This window comes from Trachypithecus francoisi, unplaced genomic scaffold, assembly GCF_009764315.1.
Source record: "Trachypithecus francoisi isolate TF-2019V2 unplaced genomic scaffold, Tfra_2.0 Lachesis_group3, whole genome shotgun sequence".
Classification (NCBI taxonomy): domain Eukaryota; kingdom Metazoa; phylum Chordata; class Mammalia; order Primates; family Cercopithecidae; genus Trachypithecus; species Trachypithecus francoisi.
The window spans coordinates 156,688,138-156,712,470 of record NW_022681468.1 but is presented as its reverse complement, the minus strand read 5'-3'; the positions used below and the strand labels follow the sequence as shown (position 1 = coordinate 156,712,470).

Below are 24,333 nucleotides of genomic sequence, written 5' to 3'. Positions count from 1 at the left end.
AATACTGTCTTTCAAGACGTGACTCCATCCCAACTACTTGTATCAGAAAAGATACAAGAAGTAACCCTGGCAGAATATATGATCAGAATTCCTTCTACCTAGAAGAGCCTGTGCAGAGATATAAAGAGGAAACGAGATTTCTAGCAAAAGAAGGAAAATAACTGATCCTTATATAAACCTCACCTAATTTACTTAAAGTTAGTTGGAACTCTCAGCTTCCAGATCAAACAAGATTCTGATCCCTTTGCTTTTTAGCTATTAGGTGTGGCTGTGTGTAGGGGGGTGGTGTTGAGTAACTTCTGCCCTTAAGGCTTCTCAGCCAGCAATCTCTACTTGGATACGTACCTACTGATTTTAAGTGGCTCTCGGCATTTATGTTGCTTGTACATGGGTCAGTTGAATAAGACGTGGGTAACTGACAAGTTTTTCATTTGAAATAACTCAATGTTAACTCCTTCTACAGACTCTAGGGCCACGTCCCCCAAACATGCTTCCAGAGGTTTCAACACTATAGGATATGTAATCCCCCATACACGGTTCTGGAGGTTTTAGGGGTACAGATTCAAAACACCCGTTTTAGGATTAAACTTACTTGATATTCTGATAGACAGGAAATCAATCATTTTTTTTCCAAAAGCTATAAGATAGGTAAATATTTATGAGAGGTTGCCTGTAGTATCTTTAGAAAGTTCCAGAAGGATGGAAGCAGTTTTTAAAATGTTCTTTCTGATTTCATCATGATGCCATGATGGTTTCATGTACTGCTTTGGATTTTCACCCTGTTCTGTGGCTTGGAAGGGGTTCCTTTGGAAGAAGAGGAAGAGGAGGAGGAGGACACCTCCTGGACGGAAAACTCCGTGCCTTGGTGTACAAAATCAAAGGTCCACCCAAGCCAGAGAAGGAGCAGCCGACGGAGGAGGAGGAGAGATGCCCCAGTAAGTGACATTGCCTTTAAATGGTAGGGTGCTCTTCAAAGACTTAATTAAGATAACTGTTTTTTTTTAACAAATACTATAAGATAGATATGGTCTGCTTAACTTCAAAGAAAGCATCTGGGCAGTATGTTATAATTGCTGGTAGTTCTGTTATGTATTTTGGGTTCTGCCTTTCTTCTGATTGAAGAAACTTACTGTCAGACTGTTCTGAAACCTGAGATAGATTGCTTGGTGTCTGTTCTTGCTCTCTTGTTCTACTTAGAGGTGCCTGTAAATATATGCCTGTTCTTCTTTTATGTTTCCATAGTCTTCCTCTTTTAACCATTATTGTTTCTTCACGATAATTGTTTCTGTCACTTCCATTTGAAAAATTGGAAATTGAAAATTGCCCCAGAGAGGAAATAAAATAATAATAAAAGAGAGTTTGTAAAGGAAATAAGATATGAGTTTGGGGGTGTTGTTTTTGGAGTTGGGGTATGATTTTTGAAAATGTAGCATCCTAGAGACTTTAACTTTCTATTTTTCAACAATGCCGAGCTTTGTCCAGATTTATCTCTAGAATCCTTATACTATCGATGACTCCTACCATTTTGACCCATGATGAAACAAGATTATAACTTGTTCTGCAGGGTTGTTAGACTGTCTCTAAGACATGAAATTTCAAGAGGAAGATTGTCTTGTCTGAGTATTATATATAATCAGTCCTCTCCTTGGTACACATCCAGCAAATTTATCATTTGTCTAAAGAAGAAGGAATTTCTCAGGTTTAATATCGTCACTTTTTATCTTGTTTCCTATTCCTATCCATCTTAGAACACACTTTCAAATCATAGACTAGAGCAATTGACTGTCAAGATAGGATCGGTTTGTCTGAAAACACTACTTTGGGGTTCATACATCTTACTGCCCTTTATATCGACCTTTCATCTTTGTCAGAATATCTCTGAAGGGAACAAATCTCACTGTTCGTCAGCAGAAGTGTTGAAACCTCTGGAAGAGTGTATGGGGGACTTAGCACTGGCAACCCTTGATAGGGTAGTGCCATCAGTCACTCTGGAAAGGGTGGGTCTTTTGTGAGGGTGTGCCAGCCACACTCTAAAGCCCCAAAAACGTGAGTTTAGAATCCCTTTGTGGTTGCAACCAAAGGAGAACTGAAAATAGGCCGAGTTACCCATATGTCTCCTGTATCAGCTGCTGAGAGTCTATTTTGAAAGTGAATGCTTCTTTCCCACCTTCTTGTTCTTTTTTTTTTTTTTTTTTTTTCCTGAGACAGGGTCTTGCTCAGTCACTGAGCCTAGAGTGCAGTGGTGTAATCTCCGCTCACTGCAACCTCCACCTCACGGGTTCAAGCGATTCTCCTGCCTCAGCCTCCCAAGTAGCTGGGATTACAGGCATGTGCTACCATGTCTGGCTAATTTTTGTATTTTTAGTAGAAACAGAGTTTCATCATGTTGGCCAGGCTGGTCTTGAACTTTTGACCTCAAGCAGTCTGTGCTCCTCGGCCTCCCAAAGTGCTGGGATTACAGGTGTGAGCCACTGCGGCTGGCCTTTTCCCACCTTCTTTTTAACAGAGAATATGTCGTGGCTGGGGATCCCACCAGGTGACCATTTCATGTGAGGTAAATGGAGTCAGTCAGATGAAGTCACTTGTCACCGGCCTCTGTGAAGCCTCCCCCAACATCTGTGAATGATGTTCAGGCACCAAGGATTGCTGTCTGCAGCCCCGCTACCTCAGGCCTCAGGCACGCACACCACATTCTGTCTGTCTTGGCACAACGTGCACACTTGAGAGGCCAGCCCAGTATGAGACTGCGTGTCTTTACCTCATGCTTCTTCCTTTCCACAGGAGGAGTTATGAGAGGTTCACGCTTCGTGTCATAAGTTCTCTATTCTGGGATCCCAGAAATAGATGAAATGGTCGAGGTGGTCAGGCATGTTTGGCTTCTCTGCTGAATGTTCCAGACATGAGGAATCCCCTCACACAAGCCTGGCATTTTAAAATAAATTCTGGAAAGTGGTTTAACAACCACCACCCCCATAAATTATTTTTAATATGATCAAATGGAGACAAGGTTGCTGACTGCAGAACCAGAGACATTAAAGGGTCAAAATCCTTCAAATTATTGGTAACTTTGTTCATGTTATTGCCTATCTGATTTCTATTACCCTTGCATTTGATGAAATAATAAAAGTGTAGATAGTGTTAGAAACATTCTACAATGAATTGGCAGTTTACCAAATACTTCCACACATATTCATTTACTGCTGTTAGTGTTCTACACTCCTCCATCGTATAGTTGGGGGAAGTAGGACTCAGAAGAATTAAGAGGTACTTGTTTATTCTTTCCACCCTTATCCGGTTCCAGAAAAACATCTGGTGTCTGATTATCACCAGCCCAAGGTACCTAAAGTGAGTAAAGCTTTGGCTTGAAGGCAGGTCTTCTGACTGTCTGTATTGTACTGTGCTTTTCCACTGTAGCATGAGGCTTGCCAAAGAGCTTACCAGCATACATACTATGAGCTGCAAACACATATGGAATGGCTTTTTAAAATCACTCTTTTTATCTTGCCTACTACATCTGTGAGATATCTCACTATTGTGACTCAAAATCTGAACCCAGTGGAATTCAATGTTTTAACATTTAAAAGTTCAGCAAACCAAAGGTCTGAATCGTTTTCAGATACGGTGGTGGTGGGCCCACCCTTCAGTCCCTCTGCTATGAGAAGCTGATGTTGGCCAGATGACCTGCAGAAAAGCCACAACTTTTCTAGGAGAGAGAGAGCGACAGTGTCCTGAAACTGATGTTCTGAAATGTGCTAGCTGGCTCAATGTTGAAGGGATTTGCCTCAATTAACTCCAAGCCATATTGTTAATGAAAGCTGTTATAATATTACCAAAGGATCAAATGATAATGAACAAGTGAAAAAATCTAACAATAGTAGTCACTGTACTAAGTCACTTTTTTTTTTTCATATCTCCATCCAGAAGATTCCCTAGAAAATTTTTTGCCTGTTCATTCTGGCCAGTACTTCTCTAGCGCTGCAGTTTAAGCAGCATTTCCTTGAATGTAAATATATAGGCACTGAATTATTCTTCCAGAAGAGGCTGACCAGATATTTCTGCTAAATTCTAAAATTAACAGAATAAAAATCACCTGTCAAATTTTACAGATTAAAATTTGGTACATTCTTGATCTCTGCCATTTGTTGAATGCTTTCCCATGGGAGAAGGAAGGTCCATCCTGGCATCTGATCTCTGTGCTTAGAGTCCTTGAGATGACTCATTGCAATTCAGCTTTGGGTGGCTTCGGTTAAGAACTGAGTTATAGGTGAGTCTGTCTGAAGGAGGTGAACATCCCTCTTCTGTCTTTAGCCCTGTGCTGTTTGCCACAGAATGTTACCTCTCACAGAGCTTAGTTGGTACTCTTGGCCTTGAATAACACCTGCTGTCCCCTGCCACTCTTCTTCTAATGAAGACCAGGACTGGAGGTGACCTTGAACCTGTCAAGCCCCAAAGCCCCTACGTGTGTCTTGCCTGTTCACTGAACAGTCTAGCAGCCCTAAACCAAAATTCTCTGCCAGCTAAGTGCTGTAGCATGTTTAGTGCTGAGACGAAGAAAACATCTATACAAAATAAGTCCCAGCACCTCAACACAAATACTCACATGCAAAGTAAGATAACTTAGTAGTAAGTATGTCTACAGAGCTCAGGCAGTATTTCTTTTTTTTTTTTTTTTTTTGAGACGGAGTCTCGCTCTGTCGCCCAAGCTGGAGTGCAGTGGCCGGATCTCAGCTCACTGCAAGCTCCGCCTCCTGGGTTCACGCCATTCTCCTGCCTCAGCCTCCCGAGTAGCTGGGACTACAGGCGCCCGCCACCTCGCCCGGCTAGTTTTTTGTACTTTTTAGTAGAGACGGGGTTTCACCGTGTTAGTCAGGATGGTCTCGATCTCCTGACCTTGTGATCCGCCCACCTCGGCCTCCCAAAGTGCTGGGATTACAGGCTTGAGCCACCGCGCCCGGCCCTCAGGCAGTATTTCTAAGCCTCTTCTCTAAATTCTCTCCAAAGAGCCTCTCCCTAAACACACACACAAACGCCTCCTCCGTGAAGTCTTTCAAACTCATCCTCCTTCCCTCTACCCCTTCCATATTGTGGAATTTCTAATAGTGTATGTATGACTTTCCACCTTACGTGAGGTGTTTGTATATGTATTTGTTTTCCTCGCTGGGTCCTAATGCAGGGAGCATGTCGTACTTGTTTCCACACTCAGCTCTATGGCACCAATCTTTTTGATCTCCAACTGAATATCGGTCACTTGAGGCTCTTAAAAATGAAGAAAACAGGGAGGCAACTCAAAATAATCATGAGGTTGGATGTATTGTAATAAAAGTACAGACAAAATACAGTAGGTGGCCAGAGGAGGAGTTGAGAAATTGTCCGTAAAGAATGTAGATGGATGGAGAAAATAAGAAGGAAAAGGCATTTTTAATGAAAAAAAGAAAAAGAAAAAGAAAAAGACTGCTTTAACAAAGGCCCACGGGCAGCAAAGTTCATGTCATATACAGAAGTGACAACAAGTTGAGATAGGCTGAATTATAAAAAGAATAGATGGGTCAGAATGAAAAAAAAAAGGTGTTAAAATACAGAACATCTTGAAAACATCCAGCGGCTAAACCTTATGCAGGCTTAGCGTGTTACTCTTTGTTATATCCATGTATTTTATAATATTTGGTCTCCCAGTTGTGAGGAGGGAGGGGCTAACACTTACGTGGTACCCACTTCGTCTTGAGCATTGTCTTGAGCACTTCCATAAATATGACCTCATTTCACTCTCATGAGACCAATCTGCAATACACAGTTTTATTTCTGTTTTGCAGTTGAAGAAGCTGAAGTAAAGACAGAGTAAGTAACTTGCCAGAATCACACAGAGGTGGCATAAAAATTCAAAGCTTTGTCAACCTGATTTCAATTTCCATCCTTATCACTTACGTAAGAACATCCTGCCCCCTATAGGCAATGGCTGTGAAAGGTTCTTGAGGAGTAAGTCATTCATTTACTTAACAATACTGAGATAGTTATGGCACAGGGCTCTGGAGTTAGGCTACCTAGTCTTAAATTCTTAACTTCTCCCAAAATTCGCGACATCCAGGAGACTGAGCATGAGACAGCTTCTCTGTGCCTCAGTTTTCTCATCTATAAAATGGATGTGGCATATACATACTTACCTCATTGGGTTGACATAAGCATTACGTTAGTTAATATATGCAAATTGCTTAAATGTATGTCTGGCACGTAGTGAGCACTTCATTTTAACTATTTTTTGGCTATTGTTTGTTGATTACCTGCCGTATTAGGCACAAATCAAACTACTTTAGCAAGACAATAGTCTTTTAAGTAATGATTTAGCCCTTACCTGTTTTGCATAGCCCTCCCTACAGCAGGGAGACTTTGGGAACAGGGGCACCCATTAGAATTTCATCGCAGTGCTCTGGGTGAGAGGTTCTGAGGACTTGAATAAGGGTGGTGTAGTAGGCGGGACAGTGGCCCCCAAAGATGTTCACATCCCAGTTCCTAGAACCTGTGGATATGTTAGGTTAAATGGTCAAAAAAAAAAAAAAAAAGCAAATGAAATTAGGTTTGCTAATCAGGAAATCTGGATTATTGGAGTCAACCCAAAGTAATCACAAGAGTTCTTAAGAGTGATAGAGAGTGACAGAAGAGAGCCAGAGATATGCAACATGAGAAGGGTGTGGCTTAAATTTCCTGAAGGAACGGGTCATGAGCCAACAAATGTATGCTGCCTCTAGAAGGTAAAAAAAAAAAAAAAAAAAAAAAAGGAATGGATTGTCTCCCAGAGCCTTCAGAAAGGACTACACCTTGCCACACCTTGATTTCATTCTAGATCTGGGTCAGACTTCTGATCTATAGAATCATAAGACCGGAAATTTCTGTTGTTTTAAGCCACTAAATTTGTGATAATTTGTCACAGCGGCAATAGAAAAGGCGGTGGCAACAAAGAGTATTTTCTAGGTGTCAGACATGTTAGAGGTAGGGTTGCCATATCCTGGCACCCAATTAGAGATGTAAAGAAGAAGAAGGCATTAAAGAGAGCATTATAGATTCCTGAGAGACGGACAAGTACACAATAGACATGCAGACGGCGTAAGTGTGGGAACAGGGGCAGAGCTTTCCTTTTATTTAGCTCCATAGAGGTTGCAAGAAGATTTTCTACACAGTCTCATTTGCCTTGATACCCTGCATGGCAAACAAAACAGGCATCATTAGTCTTAGCTTAGAGATGAGGAAACAGGGAATCCGAGGCGTTAAGCAACTTGCCTACCTCACAGATGGCAAAGCAGGCATCACAACTCATTGTATTGGGCTCCTGGAATGACGCTTCACAGTAACAGATGCTTAAAAAGTATTCTGTGATCTGTTTAATTAATCAGTGTCAGGCCCTCTCTTTTGGTAGCCTGTGCTTTAGTGATGGGGAAGATAGTTTTGTTCTCAGGAGAGAGAAAGTCAAACACTTAATTGAGTACCTACTTTGTGCCCAGTACTGTGCCTGGCACTTCACCTTACCTCATTTGATTTTATCCTCGGAACAAGCAACCAAGTGTAGTGACCTCTAGGCTCCCATTTTATGCACTAGGCAGCTAAGCCTGAGGGTAGAAAAATAATTTGGACAAAGTCTTGCAACAAGTATGAAAAAAACCAGGATCTGAATTGCATTCCCTATCCTGGACCCACAGTCTTTCCAGAGCACTGTGCAGGGATGCCTAGAAAGGGGGCCATGGGGATGGAGAGAGGGGGATAGGGAAGCATGGATGTTTAGGGTACATGGCCAGTAGCTTGCCTCATAATCACTTATTCTCTATATTGAAACTAGAAAGCAATTCGATTACTTTCCCAGCTGAGTGAAGACAGAGGCCCCAGGTCCCTGAGTCCTTCGCCGTGCTGTCTCTGCCTCATCTTTATTTCAGAGGCATCCATCCCTAACACATCAGCAGACGCCCTCTGTCCTCACTGTGCTCTTTTCCCCACCGTCATCATCGGTCATTTAATCGCCTACATGTATTGAGAAAGCGATTATGGGGCTGGCTGACAGATTTCAAAAACGGGCGAATTATCTTAGTCTGATGGATGAAACCCCCTGGGGCTCTAGAGCAGGACTGGCAGAATCAGGCTGCAAACACAGTCTCCCTGGTGGCTTGCAGGGCTGCCTCTGTCAGGTATGGGTGTCTACCTGGCTAGGGAAGCAGTTCTGGGAGTGACGCTTTTTGCTTCTACACTTGTCTCCATCCTTAGAGATGTGGAGGCTCTGCCCAAGGTAGAAAACCACAGACGGAGGGAATTTTAGAAACAGATTTAGCAGAAATACACACCTGTCATGAGCCTATCTAGACACAGCCTGTCCTGAGAGCCAAGCTCTGTGGGCCAGTATGACTGGGGCAGTTTTGTGGGATTCACAGCCAATCATGGATAGAGTCAGGAGGCTTCACATTCACTATGCCTTCTCCTGGACAGCACTCACTACCACCTATTTATAGGAACTTAGTTTTGTTTTTTCAATGGAAGCATTGCTTTGCCTAAATAAACCATAAAGTGAGGCTTGGGTTAAGAAGGGCCATCATTGTTGGAGAAATTCAGTCCCTGCCACACCTGTCTTGTCCGTTTTAATTAAGAGTGGGACATCGGAAGCTCTTAGTAAATGTTGGCTGTATTATTTGATATGATTTGGCTCTGTGTCCCCACCCAAATCTCATGTCGAATTGTAATCCCTGTGTGTTGAAGGAGGGACCTGGTGGGAGATGATTGAATCATGGGGGCGGGATTTCCCTTGTGCTGTTCTCATAATAGAGTTCCCACAAGATCTGGTTGTTTGAAAGTGTGTAGCACTTCCCCCTTCATACGCACTCTCTCTCTCCTGCTCTGCCATGATAAGATGTGCTTGCTTCCCCTCCGCCTTCCACCACAATTGTAAGTTTTCTGAGGCCTCGCAGCCATGCTTCCTGTACAGCCTGCAGAACTGTGAGTCAATTAAACCTCTCTTCTTCATAAATTACGCAATCTCAGGTAGTTCTTTATAGCAGTGTGAGAATGGACTAATACGTTATGATAATGAGAGGTAGGATGTTCTAGAAGGCAGTTTGAACTTTTATTCTTTAACCAAGGAAGCCAATATAGAAGGATACAAGTGTACATACTCAAAAATTAAATCCAGACCTCAGATGTGTCCTGCTGTTTCCCGTGGAGGCTGGAGCCAGCCCTACACCATCACACGCCCTCGAGGGGTCTGACAGCCAGTGCCTGTTCATGTGCCCTGATAACACGCTGTAAACAGAGCAGTTCTTCTTATCACCCAAGAACAATGCTCCAGATCGTCTTCACAGGTTTTTCCTTTCACTGCAGAGAGCCTTGTAACTTTATTCTGAGTAATCGCAACAACATCCTTGTTCCAGCAAAATGAGACCAAAATGGTACCTACTGCGCAACTTGGGCCAGAGAGGCACTGGGGAAGCACAAAGAAATTTGCATGATGAATTCTCCAGAAGTCCTCTTGAAGTCCATGGATTTCACTTTTTCCCTGACCTTCTCTGCTAATAAGTAGTAGATATTTGATGACTTTGTAATTCAGACCAGACTTTTGGCCTGGAGGAAGCTCTAGGGCACAGAACACAGAAGGCATGAGTCCCACCCCCAACCCCCGTAAATCTTCCCAACTAAATCTAGAGGATGTTATTGCACCACCTGACCCCTGACACAGGAAGGTTCATTTCTCTGCCAGCAATCAGGACAGTCATCAAAAAGGCCATCAAGTTGCCACAGCTCATCTCCTCGATGTGAATGATTAGTGATGTGCAGTGATGCTTTGATAATGGCCACTTTACTCACCATAGTCAATAACCACTGGAATTTTGAGATTTTATTTCTTCATCCTCCGGTTTTACTGTTAGGAAAAGCAAGCCGGGTACCATCAAAATAGGGCAGTAAAACCTGGTGGTAAAATTCCTGATGCTCATTAATTTAACCCAGTGAAGCCAAAGGCTTTCATTTGCCGTTTTAGTAAATTAACAACCCTTTCAGGAGCTCCATGATAGAAATAGAATCATGGAATATTAAGCCACAAGTGACTTGACTGCAAAGAAGTGCACAGAGACACAGACAGGTAGGTGACTTGCCCAAGGTCACATAGCCAGAGCTAGAACAAAAGACTCTTATTCCCTGCCCAGCACTCTTGTTCCCATACCACACTTACATTCATTTTCTTCAACATAAATTTTATATTGCTAATATCATTTTATTGGTGAAGAAATCAAGGCTCTGGGAAAATGAGTAATCTGCCCAGCCTGAGAATCAGAAAAAGAACTAAAGCTTTATGGTTTGGGGGACTTTATTTCGGAATCCATTTTATGGTTTGTTAAAAGAGCATCATCTAGACAGTAAAACATAAATTTAAAGCATTAATAAAGATAACTATTTTTCTGAGTTTTATGGAACTATTGAAAGTAAGCAGCTCTAAGATGGTCAAGTAAGTGTGCTTAGACTCCAGCAGCGTAGGTTGGAACCCAAGCCCTGACATTCACTAACTGATTGTAATATTAGGCAAGTTTCTTAACCTCTGTGTATTCAGTTTCTCTGTATGAAAAATGAGAATAATAGCTCCTATCCTGGTGGGTGGGGGCTAGGGACTATAAGGATTAAATAAAATAGTGCTCAGCTCGATGCCCTGGTACTTGGAAGTTTGTGTACCTCAGCTTCTGAAATGAGTATACAAAGCATAGATCATAAGAACTTCATCTCCGCATTTATCTTTTCAGATGCTTTCAGCAAACAAGCAACAGGAAGCCCAACTCAGGTAGAATAGCCATTAATGGATTTCATTGACTGACACCTGTGAGTTTAGCGATGGAGCCAGCCAAGGGCTGAGTTTATCCAGGGGCTCTGCTCACTCTCTGGGCAGTCATGTTGCTTGTTGTTCCAGCTTTGCCCTCGAGCTGACAGTAAGATGGTGGTTGCAGTTCTGGGCCTCATATCCATGCACTACAGTGTCCGAGGGAAAAGTGAGAAAGTTTATCCTGCCCTGGTATGACAAGCAAGGATCCCGAGATCACTTTTGATTACAAAAACTTGGTCACGGGCCAATCCGTGTACCAGAGTGTGACCTAGAAAATAGAACATGCTGGTTGACTTAAGTCAACAGGGTCTATTTTTGAAATAAGTTTGGGTCATTTTACATTCCTGAGGAGCGTAGGCTGTAAGTTGGAGAGGCAGAAACCTGTGCAAAAGCAGGGTTCTGTTAAGAAGAGACAGACGGGTGCTGTGTTTGTGGTCGTAATATTCATTATGCATGATGGTTATCTTCAGCGTCCTTCCTTTATTCAGGGGTTGATATTGACATGCAGCCAGTTCTAGCTCATGATTTTCAGAGGGAGAACAGGGCAAAAAGAAAAGCTGTGTTCTAAAACCTGGAGACTGTGCTGTCTGTAATCTACATGTGTTATCTAATGGTCCACAACAGTTCTGCAGTAGGTGTTTTCTGTGTTTAATGTCGGCTCTGGCTTTCCAAGAGCTCTGAGCCAGATTCAGGCAGACCTCAGTTACATCAACAGCCCTGCAATTTACTCCAGTTGCCTCAACAATACATAGAGGACTGTATCTCTCTCGGATCCCAGTTTCTGTGGGCACTTTTTTCATGGCTTTCTAACGGAGACTCTCCAGTCTGATTTGTAGCTTCAGAAAAGAGTTAACCATCCTCCACCCAAGACTTTCTTAACAGCTGGAGTACATTAGTTTTCTATTGTTGCTGTAACAAACTATCACAAACTTAATGGTACTGCAAACAACACAAATTTATTTCTTATAGTTCTGGAGGTCACAAGTCAACGATAGGCTTGTAGGGCTGCATTCCTTCTGGACTCTCTAGGGGAGGATATACATTTCATGCCTTTCCCAGCTTCTTCACATCTGAAAAGTCTCTTTTGTAAGGTAACATGTTCATAGGTTCTGGTAATTAGGACATGGATGTTTGGGGGAGCTGGAGGGACATTATTTAGCCTACTACTGGGATAAAGTAGAGGTCAAAATATACTCGTTCTTTACACTTCGAAATTATCTACCACCTGTTCATGCCTCCAGAGCATTCATAGCATGCCATAGCTGATTTTTCAATCACTTAGAACTTAAAAATAAGTGTACATCCTTTAGATGCACGTAATTATTTTTCTTTTTCCATTGTAATGTGAGCATTATAAATTGCTTTCTAAGTGTAACCCAAGTACGGTGCAGTTTTGTTTGCTGCCTCTTCTCAAAGTGATTGGATGACTTTTTCTTCCAAACTGACCCAGATTTAAGAGCACTCACAAAAATATAACACCAGCATAGGTTTGAGATCTTTAAGGTGCAGGGATTTCCTTTGCCAGTGGCCAACCTCTCCTCTTTGATAATGTACTTCATTGCCTGGTGGCCACTTGGATTGTGATCTAAATTTGGAGGAGGAAATAAAAGATTCTTTACAGACCCCTGCAGCCTAAAAATTTAAACCTGCACCATGACAATAAGTGACCTTTCGTTTATGGTAGTTGGCATTGCAAAGCTGGTAATTTTACCATTTAAAAAGGAGTTACTCCAACTTTGGTAGGTGAATCTCTAGAGAATTTCTCATAAGGGTCACACATGGTGGGCTTGGGTTCTAAAGTCAGAGGAGAAAGTTACAAAACGACAAGTGAAAGGGAATAAACAACTTAACAAGAAGTGACACCTGGACTCCAAACTGATGTACTAAGGCTAACTCAAATTTAAAGACACTCTAACTCTTTGTTGTTATATAAAAGGTCTGACTAGTCCAAAAATTAGGTAATGAGTAGTTTGTTTTTTTTCTTTTTGAAATATCCCTCAGGCATCAAGTCTTCCTAAACAATACGGTGCCTTGGAAATATTTCCGTTCAGAGTTAGCCTGAATAATCATTTAAAATGCAGCTTATAGATCATATATTTGATATCATTGCCTTAATGTGACTACCCCTAATTACACTAATTACAAAAGTGAAGTGAATTAGAGTGTTAATAATAATCTCATAAATGAAGCCATTTATAATTATCAAGGAAACCATCTGTACATGACTAGCTTCCCTAAGACATTCTGTTCAAGAGGATTTGCTTTATTTCTCATCAGAAAACAGGTGCTTGGCAACATATTTTTCTTTCTTTTTCCTTTTTGAAAAGAGCACTGTATTATAATCCCCTAAACTGAACCATCAAGTGCGCTTGACAAGGCCTTCTTGAAATTCTGCTAAGTCAGTGCATAAAAATCCTAGAGATGCAAAAAGGTCTGCTGAGGCGTCCTTCTTATGTGTGATGGTTCTGAGTGGGGTAAAGTGGTGTGCACATGCATGTGTGCATGTGTGAAAGAGTAAGACTGGCCATACATTGTGGCAAATGGTAGATTTAACCTCTTCACCTCAATTTCATCTTGCTTCTGGTGGCTGTCCCACTTTGAGAGTCATGCTTCTTCTGAATATTGAAGTGTTTTGTATCATTAAAGGGTAGCATTTCCAAAGATGAACTCAGAAAAGCAACAGAAATAAAATCAGTATTTAGTTATAACCCTTCTTAACATCTCTGTTGCTCTTTGTTTATGAAAGAGATTCAAATATATTCACAAGAAATAAGTCCCTCCTTTGCTGTTTGAAAATCCTACCAAAATTGGGGAGTCTGTTCCAAGATGGCCAAATAGGAACAGCTCCAGTCTGCAGCTCCCAGCATGATTGATGCAGAAGACGGGTGATTTCTGCATTTCCAACTGATGTACCTGGTTCATCTCATTGGGACTGGTTGGTCAGTGGGTGCAGCCCACGGAGGGCGAGCCAAAGCAGGGTGGGGCATCGCCTCACCCGGGAAGCACAAGGGGTCAAGGGACTTCCCTTTCCTAGCCAAGGGAAGCCGTGACAGACTGTACCTGGAAAATCAGGAAACTTCTGCCCAAATACTGTGCTTTTCCCAAGGTCTTAGCAACTGGCAGATGAGATTCTCTCCTGTGCCTGGCTCGGTGGGTCCCAGGCACACGGAGCCTTGCTCACTGCTAGCACAGCAGTCTGAGATCCAACTGGCTGGGGGAGGGGCATCCGTCATTGCTGAGGCTTGAGTAGATAAACAAAGTGGCTGGGAAGCTCAAATTGGGCGAAGCCCACCACAGCTCAGCAAGGCCTACTGCCTCTATATACTCTACATCTGTGGGTAGAGCATAGCTGAACAAAAGGCAGCAGACAACTTCTGCAGACTTAAACATCCCTGTCTGACAGCTCTGAAGAGAACAGTGGTTCTCGTAACATGGAGTTTGAGCTCTGAGAATAGACAGACTGCTTCCTCAAGTGGGTCCCTGACCCCTGTGTAGCCTAAATGGGAGACACCTCCCAGTAGGGGGCGACAGACACCTCATACAGGCAGGTGCCCCTCTGGGACAAAGCTTCCAGAGGAAGGATCAGGCAGCAATATTTGCTGTTCTGCAGCCTCCACTGATGATACCCAGGCAAACAGGGTCTGGAGTGGACCTCCAGCAAACTCCAACAGACCTGTAGCTGAGGGACCTGACTCTTAGAAGGAAAACTAACAAACAGAAAGGAATAGCATCAACATCAACCAAAAGGAAATTCACATCAAAACCCCATCTGGAGGTCACCAGCATCGAAGACCAAAGGTAGACAGAACCACAAAGGTAATTATCCAGGAGAACTTCCCCAACCTAGCAAGGCAAGCCAACATTCAAATTCAGGAAATACACAGAACACTACAAAGGTACTCCACGAGAAGAACAACCCCAAGACACACAATTGTCAGATTGACTAAGTTTGAAATGAAGGAAAAAATATTAAGGGCAGCTGGAGAGAAAGGTTGGGTTACCCACAAAGGGAAGCCCATCAGACTAACAGCGGATCTCTCAGCAGAAACTCTACAAGCCAGAAGAGAGTGGGGGCCAATATTCAACATTGTTAAAGAAATTTCAACCCAGGATTTCATATCCAGTCAAACTAAGCTTCATAAGTGAAGGAGAAATAAAATCCTTTACAGACAAGCAAATGCGGAGAGATTTTGTCACCGCCAGGCCTGCCTTACAAGAGACCCTGAAGGAAGCACTAAACATGGAAAGGAACAACTGGTACCAGCCACTTCAGAAACATGCCAAATTGTAAAGACCATCAATGCGATGAAGAAACTGTATCAATTAACAGGAAAAATAATCAACTAACATAATTATAGGATCAAATTCACACATAACAATATTAACCTTAAATGTAAATGGGCTAATGGCAACAAAAGCCAGAATTGACAAATGGGATCTAATTCAACTAAAGAGCTTCTGCACAGCAAAAGAAACTACCATCAAAGTGAACAGGCAACCTACAGAATGGGAGAAAAATTTTGCAATCTACCCATCTGACAAAGGGCTAATATCTAGAATCTACAAATAATTCAAACAAATTTGCAAGAAAAAAAAAATCAAGAAATGGGCAAAGGATATGAACAGACATTTCTCAAAAGAAGACATTCATGCAGCCAACAGACACATGAAAAAATGCACATCATCACTGTCCATCAGAGAAATGCAAATCAAAACCACAATGAGATACCATCTCATGCCAGTTAGAATGGCGATCATTAAAAAGTCAAGAAACAACAGGTGCTGGAGAGGATCTGGAGAAATAGGAACGCTTTTACACTGTTGGTGGGAGTGTAAATTAGTTCAGCCATTGTGGAACACAGTGTGGCGATTCCTCAAAGATGTAGAACTAGAAATACCATTTGATCCGGCAATCCCATTACTGGGGATATACCCAAAGGATTATAAATCATGCTGCTATAAAGACACATGCACACGTATGTTTATTGCAGCACTATTCACAATAGCAAAGACTTGGAACCAACCAAAATGTCCATCAATGACAGACAGGATTAAGAAAATGTGGCACATATACACCATGGAATACTATGCAGCCATAAAAAAGGATGAGTTCATGTCCTTTGTAGGGACATGGATGCAGCTGGAAACCATCATTCTCAACAAACTATCGCAATAACAGAAAACCAAACACCGCATGTTCTCACTTATAGGTGGGAATTGAACAGTGAGATCACTTGGACATGGGAAGGGGAACATCACACACCGGGGCCTGTCAGGGAGTGGGTGGGGAGCTGGGGGAGGGATAGCATTAGGAGAAATACCTAATGTAAATGATGACTCGATGGGTGCAGCAAACCAACATGGCACATGTATACCTATGTATCAAACCTGCATGTTGTGCACATGTACCCTAGAACTGAAAGTATAGTAAAAAAAAAAAAAAAAAAGGAAAATCCTACCAAAATCGTCAGCATTCCCCCATGGATACTGTATATATATGTTCACACACACACACAGACATATACAGGTACTATACGTATGAATCATCTCTCTAAGGAACATAGCATTCCAAAATAATCATAACAAAGCATAATGTCTTTTTCATCAGATCATTTCTGATATCACTTGGAAGGTCCTTCTTTTAACTTCCTGATAGAGCTTTTTCTTCCCTGCTTCTTTAGTCTCCATGTAATGGAGACTTATTCTAGAAATATAAAAAACTTCAGATAAAAAAGCCATTGGAAGAAAAGAAAGGGAGATCTTATTGTTTCTTTCTCTAGTTTCTTTTGAATGTATGTGTTACTCTAGGAGTTATGCCTTCTTATGAGTTGTCTTATTTCCTAATTGAGACAACAGTTTTACTCATTATTTTACACTTTATTTTTTATTAAGTGCTTCACATGTATTAGTTTCTCCAACTAGGCTGTAGCGGATAATAGTTGTGTCTTGAAATAGTTTGTTATAGAGTACTTCACCTCGGGCGTGTAACAGATACCCAGAAAATGCTGGTCAGTTAAAAGCTAACTTAGAAGTAGCATGACTGGAGTTAGCTACTCAGATGAAGACAGGCAGAAACTTGTGAATTGGATATGTCCTGAGTCCTGGACACATATCAACTTCAGGGCAAAGCCTCCTGTAGTTGACAGCTTTAGTTTCCAGTATTAATTAGAGCAAAGTCATTGCTGGAGGATCAGTTAATGTTGGGGACAAAGAATTAAGTGCCTCCCCTTCCAGCCTGCAGCCCACGTTTCTCTGTGTATGTGCAGAGCAGGCTGAAGAAAGCCATGCAGCCTCAGCATAATACAAGCCTGGCTCCCTCCTTGCTTAGAAGATGACTGTTCTTAAGCCCAAATTAAGGAGAAGAAAAGCATTAGGAGCCCTTCAGGCTAGCAGGTTGCCCTTTGGTGAGGAATGAATGATAGCCAGGGCCCTTGACTGCCAGGATTCAATTTTCAAAATAATGATTCTTTAATCCTCACTTTATTTCTCAATGTGAGGTGTCTTACTCTTCTTATATGAGATCCTCTTCTTACATGAGATACTCACATTTAATCTCACACATACCCCACTCCCATCCAGAAGTAAACATGGAAAGCTTCCTAATCTGTAGATTTCTAGGTTCAGGTCTCAGCTACTTGATCAGAATCATGTAACCCTAATAGAACAGGTTTCATTTTAGCTGGAGAGAAAGCTTTGGTTTCCAATCACAGCCTCACTTCAGCGTAGGCCTCTTATATAGGTCAGTGGTTCTCAAACCCTTTGGTCTTGGGACCCTTTTACACTATGGAAAATTACTGAGAACCCCAAAGGCTTTAGTTTATGTGGATTATATCTATCAGTGTTTACCAAATATAAAATTAAAATTAACATTTAAATACTTATTCATTTAAAAATAAAAGCCTTATTACATGTTACATAAAAATACTTTTATGAAAACTAAATGTTTCAAAACAAAAAGTGACATTTCTTTGCGTGATTATAAATCTCTTTAATGTCTGACTTAATTGAAGGCAGCTGGATTCTTATACCTGGTTAAAGAATAGGAAGAAAAATGGCCTTAAATATATTATTGGAAGGGTAGTAGTATTTTTCATAGCCTTTTCCAATAATTGTGAATATTCTTCTGTAATACTATATCTGAATAAGTAGTAGTTTCTGAAAAGTTAGTTGGCATGTGGAATCTGAAACTATGTTAACTAGGTTTTTATGTACTTCGTTACATAAAAATTTGTTGGTCTGTCTCACACGTTGAATGGATCTTTTACCTATGAATGTTTTTGTAACATCATTCATTGATCATTGAGAGGTTATTGGTTCACTGAGTTAATCAGAACTTCCAAATCTTGACACATTTCATTATAAAATACTTTTAAAATCACATTTGTTAACGTAGCTTAATCAGAAAAGGCTTTAAGTGCTGGGAAGCTATTGAACTCCCAGTGGCAGATAAACATTTTTCAAAATTCTGATTTTCACTTTAAAGCTCAAATTTCATTATTGGCAACAAATACTGTCATTGGAAGTGAAAGGCTTACTTTTTTCATTTTCTTCATTTCATTTTTTTTATTTTTTTCAAGTTAACCATAGTTTGTCGTTCTTTAATTAAAAATGGCATTCCGTGAAATAAGCGGCAGGTTTAGCTCACAACTCCATCACGCAAGTGCTTTTCCTCCGGAAAACCCACTGAACTTTGATACATAGCAAAAGTGCTTTACTTCTTTTCTTTCTATGTGCCATTCTATCACACAGGATATTTTAAGGATGTAAACTCAAGAGTTTATGATTAATAAAAATAATTTTTACTGCTTTATTCAAGACATCCTTATGTGAAACTGGGCATTTATCTGGAAGTATGGCAATAAAAAATATAGTTGGATGCTGCTAACTCGATTCAAGCTACGGCACAAGCAGTTTTACCCACCATTACTTTTGTACCATCAGTGCAATTATCAACACAATGAAAAAGGCAAACAATGTCTTAGAATTTTTATGAAAACACATTTGGACTTAAAGGGTATCTAAAGGGTCTTGGGCCCCCAGGGCTCTGCAGATCACAGTTTTATAACTATTGGTAAAGATGTCAGTAATAGTTCACCTTTATTAAACCTACAGTATGTGCCATCCATGGTCATATGCATTCATTAGTTTGATCATGAGATAGTCAGGTATATGGAAAGCCTAACACAGTCCAGAAAATGTATTCTTTTTAACTTCTGGACTCTGGTACACTTTGGCTGCTCTGCTCCTGATGCATGGGAGCTAATTAAAATCTGAAGAATTTTCAGTAGCATTGCTGCTAGGGGTATAAACCTCCATTTTCTCAGTCCCAAAAGTGTTTAGACCTTGAGAAGTTCATTGATTCTGCCTGGGTTTGCTTGGTGGGTCCTGAGTCTCTAGTATATGTCAGATGACAAACTATGCTGTGCGCTTTTCATGGCTCCTGAAAATGTCCCCTTCTGCCCCTCTCCCTCTGAATTTTATTTCTTTTTGTAGTTATTGTTTCTCTCACTTACTGCACCTTGGTTTCACAGTTCAAAACATTGTACAATACATATAGCTTTAAATGTCAGCCTGCCGTAGAATTACATCTGCCTGTCAGTAACGCAGCAGTAGGTCTTGCCTCCTTTTCTGGCAGGACCTGGGGGCTCCTTTTTTTTTTTGTAAACTGTACTTTAGCTTGGTCACACAAATATGTATCCCATTCTCTGACACTTACTGCGAAAGCTTGCCTGGACAGAGAATGGAGTGGAAGCTGTTTGCTGCTCCCTGCTTTGAGGCTAAAACGCTGTTTCCTTTCCCATTTGCCCTCTGGTGAGGTGTTTTGCTTTACATGCCCTCTAGGCCATAAATATTTATTTGGATTTTCGAGTCAGTGTGAGGCTAAGAGCTTAGCCAAATCCTGAATTAATCTGAAAGCCAGGTTAAGGGAAACTAGTATGTACTTGGTTTTATTATGATTCTGTAAAATTCTCCATTGAAAAGAAGATGGTCCTTGAGCAGATTTAGTAATTCCAGCAGATCTGATTATTGCTTTTCAAGCGTGGCGGGGACTGGGATAGCACGTATTACATCTGCAGAGAATTGTTTTGTTAGTCATGAGAACTATCACTCTTCCAAGCCAAAGTATATGTTTTAGAGGAAACTGTACTGACAGGACTAGAAAAACTCAAATTGGGTCTGAGGGTCTACATTTTTGTCTTGCTTTCATTCTTACTACACGAGTAAGAAGAGTGCATCCGTACGTATTTGCGGTTGTCTCTGATGTTGCCTCTGTTGTGCCGCGTGCCTAGTGCCCTGGGCTCCAGACTTGCTGCCCTCTGCGCTACCAAGCCTGCCCCACTGCTCCAGCAGCACCCAGGTCCTGTGCCCAGCCCTTTGTGCTGCTCAGTGTGCACGTGTGTGGAGTCTGCGTGGCAGCCTGGCCTCCTGCGGCCTCCTAGGCCCTGTGCCTGTGGCTACAGTGGCTGTGTGCTGTCCACAGAAGGAGACAAAGCTTCCATTGAATTCCTGAGTGATGAAATTAAGGAGGAAAGGGATATCCAGAAGCATAAGAGGCATTCCCTCCCTAAGAGGTCTGGAGTTGGGAGCTAGAATTTAAATGGAACAGAAGCTGAATGAGTATGGCAAGTTGCCAGAGGAAAGATCTCTGTCACTTTCAACAGTATCAGTAGCATCTCACCCACATCTGATGGTGAGGAGGAGCCCTCACAAGGGCAGTAGGTTGAAGAACAGGATTCTGAATTAACATCAATTCCCAGTTTCATAGCTGAAGTTATGAAGAATGATAGCAAGAAGGTCCTGGTGCCGACTGTCACTATCAGAGGATGAGTTTGGACAAGAAGAGCAGGTAGAGAGTAACATTTTCTCCATCAAGGAAGTTAGCTTTCAGTCCAAGGGCAAGTCTGAATGGAAGGGCACTAGTACACACTTGACACAGAGTGGCCGGACTAGGCCTTGTATTATTTCCTTGAGGACCAAGGGGTGGACAGCACTTTTGTGGATGGGTTGCTGCAGCTCAGCACAGTTACGGAGCATCAGGAGGATGTTACTTTTCTTTTCTTTTTTTTTTTTTGAGACGGAGTCTTGCTCTATCGCCCAGGCTGGAGTGCAGTGGCCGGATCTCAGCTCACTGCAAGCTCTGCCTCCCGGGTTTACGCCATTCTCCTGCCTCAGCCTCCCAAGTAGCTGGGACTACAGGCGCCCGCCACCTCGCCCGGCTAGTTTTCTGTATTTTTTAGTAGAGACGGGGTTTCACCGTGTTAGCCAGGATGGTCTCGATCTCCTGACCTCGTGATCCGCCCGTCTCGGCCTCCCAAAGTGCTGGGATTACAGGCTTGAGCCACCGTGCCCGGCCGATGTTACTTTTCTTGAAGATCTCCAAGTTTTGTCAAGAATCAGCAGAGTAGACAGCTACTGAAAGCCTTAGTTTTATGGCAGGCTTTGGCCAATGAACAAATCCTACTGTGAAGCCAGGCACTATCATCCTAATACCATGAAGAAAAGAGCAAATTTAAATGATTTCTTTTGTGCTCTCATTTACTATTCGTTTGCTTTTTTCTGTGCAAATCTATTGTTACTAGTTGTTTTTTTTGTTTTGTTTTGTTTTGTTTTGTTTTGTTGTTGTTTTTTGAGATGGAGTCTCTCTTTGTCGCCCAGGCTGGAGTGCAGTGGCGCGATCTCGGCTCATTGCAAGCTCCGCTTCCCAGGTTCACACCATTCTCCTGCCTCAGCCTCCCGAGTAGCTGGGACTACAGGCGCCCGCCACCACACCCACCTAATTTTTTGTATTTTTGGTGGAGACAGAATTTCACCGTGTTAGCCAGGATGGTCTCGATCTTCTGACCTCATGATCCGCCCACCTCGGCCTCCCAAAGTGCTGGGATTACAGGCGTGAGCCACCGTGCCTGGCCTAGATTTTTAAAATAATATGACAGACAATAAAATTAGGGTTTCTCCTCCAAAATCTATACATGTGAATTAACTAGAAGATGCGGGAACTTTTATATGTGGACTCTGAGGAAACAGGCTTCTGACAAGGAGCCCAGCATAGCCCTTAAATAACTTTGCCCCTAGAGGATCCAGATATTATCTAATCTGACAGGTATTAGTGGGCAGTCCCTGCCTAGTGAGATCTCTTAAGAACGTCTTGGCCGGGCGCGGTGGCTCAAGCCTGTAATCCCAGCACTTTGGGAGGCCGAGACGGGTGGATCACAAGGTCAGGAGATCGAGACCATCCTGGCTACATGGTGAAACCCCGTCTCTACTAAAAAATACAAAAAAACTAGCCGGGCGAGATGGCGGGCGCCTGTAGTCCCAGCTACTTGGGAGGCTGAGGCAGGAGAATGGCGTAAACCCGGGAGGCGGAGCTTGCAGTGAGCCGAGATCGCACCACTGCACTCCAGCCTGGGCGACAGAGCCAGACTCCGTCTCAAAAAAAAAAAAAAAAAAAGAACGTCTTTTAACTGCACTTCTCTCTGACTTGGGTGTCCTTTTTTAAGGTTTTCAGTTTATGTCTCCTATCTGAATCTAACACACCCACAGGGTTGATAGACACAGCAGTAAGTTAAATTAATCCTTTACATCTAGGGCTCTTTTAAAGCTTGGTAACTCAGTTCTATTTTTATATCCTTACGATGAGCCAAGACTGTATATAGAGCAGACATCTGCCATCTATAGTGATACGGAGTAGAAACCTCGACTATTAAAGATGGCATGGGCTACCAGAAGCACTGATCTGTTTACTCCCCTTTCTTTCATTGATTGAGTGACCTTCATTGTCCCCTTGGCTCTGCCTGGCCTGAATTAAGGATCTTCCTGCCATCCATACCTTGTAGGACTGTGATATGCAGTGCCAGAGTAGGATGCATTTGTGATTTAACAGCAGCATGTCTCACCTCTGTCGTCTTCTGGAAGTGTGGATGGTATGGGAAGGGGTGAGCAGTGCTTTCCCAGCCATTCCAGCAGGTCCCCTTCCTCCTTTACCTCCTACGCCAGTGCCAATCAGCAATTTGCAGGGGCTTTTTAGTCTGACCTCTGAAGGTTCCACAGCTGTTCTGAGTCCCAGTTCAGTGATCTTTCCCTTTACTTGTGTAGACAGTAAAATTTCTGTAAAACCAGTGTGAGCCCCAATAAATTCTGAATTCGAAGGCATTGTGGTTTTTATTTTCTTGATGCTTATGAAAGGAGTCCAAGATGCAGTGTCAGCTGACTCTTGCCAAAGATATAGTGCAAAAAACCTGTTCAGACTCTAGGATGATGGTCAGATGTCCCATTGTAAAGCCTTTAGCACTGTTCTCTCAGCCCAGCATGGATGCAGATATTGTTTAACCAAAACAGAATGGTTAACACCCTCAACTCATAATTGGGATATTCTTTTATTATTATATAGCCGATTTATTTGTCTTTTGATGATATATTCTACTTCTGTGCATGTCATACCCAACCCTTAAAATACAATTTTTTTTTTTTGTTTTTTTGAGACAGAGTCTCACTCTGGTGCCCAGGCTGCAGTGCAGTGATGCAGTCATGGCTTACTGCACCCTCAACCTCCAAGGCTCGAGCAGTCCTCCCACCTCAGCCTCCCGAGCAGCTGACTACAGGCGTGTGCAACCGCACGCAGCTTTTTTAAAGCAACAGGGTCTCCCTTTGTTGCCCAGGCTGGTCTCAAACTCCTAGGCTCAAACAGTCCTTCAGCCTCAGCCTCCCAAATTGCTAGGATTATAGGCATGAGCCACTGCACATTGCCTGTAATAAGAATTTTGTAACCTCATCCAATGATGTGTCTTCTATTTGCATGAAGTGGCTGAAACACTTAGCTCTCCCTGAGCCATGACAGCCACAGTCCAGGTCCCTCCTGTTGTCCTTCCAGCAACATTGAAGGAGCTCATCTCACAGACGATGATCTGCTGGGCCCAGGAGGACCAGATCCAGGATGCAGAGCTGGTCCGAATGATGTTCAACCTCCTCCGGAGGCAGTATGACAGCATCGGGGAGCTGCTGCAGGCGCTGCGGAAGACCTACACCATCAGCCATGCCTCTGTAAGCGACACCATCAACCTGCTGGCTGCCCTGGGCCAGATCCGCTCCCTCCTCAGTGTCAGGATGGGCAAGGAAGAGGAGTTGCTCATGATCAACGGGCTGGGGTAGGTGGCTCACAGTTCCGTGCTGTTCTCTCTAGAGAGCTTTCAGTGGGAAAACTGACTTACCTTGATAAAAGGATGTAGTGGAATCAAATCATATTAAATCTTTGTGTGACCTGATTCCAGTCTCACTCCTCCTGGGGTCGTAGCCTTTGTACCCTGAGAGACCTGACTACTCACAGCGAAAGGCATTGCTGACAGAAGTGTGGAGGAGTCTTGGAGAAAAGCAGTTATTGGGTTTTAATCTTTTGAAAATAGCCCCAGGGAGCCCATTTGGAGGAAGGGACAGTGTGTTCAACCCAAGACAGAAATTATCTGAGTGCTCTGAAAAACTGCCACTTCATCTCTCCCTTTTCTCAGGAC

At 42.5% G+C, this 24,333-nt stretch overlaps 1 protein-coding gene across 1 annotated transcript in view; it reads left to right on the top strand.

Moving 5' to 3' along the window:
• Positions 1-24,333, top strand: part of RYR3 (ryanodine receptor 3) — a 396,626-nt gene that overhangs the window by 199,951 nt on the left and 172,342 nt on the right. The window contains 3 exon segments of the mRNA XM_033190880.1: positions 799-843; positions 846-935; positions 23,700-23,973. Of these exon segments, the coding sequence (XP_033046771.1) occupies positions 799-843; positions 846-935; positions 23,700-23,973 (409 nt within the window).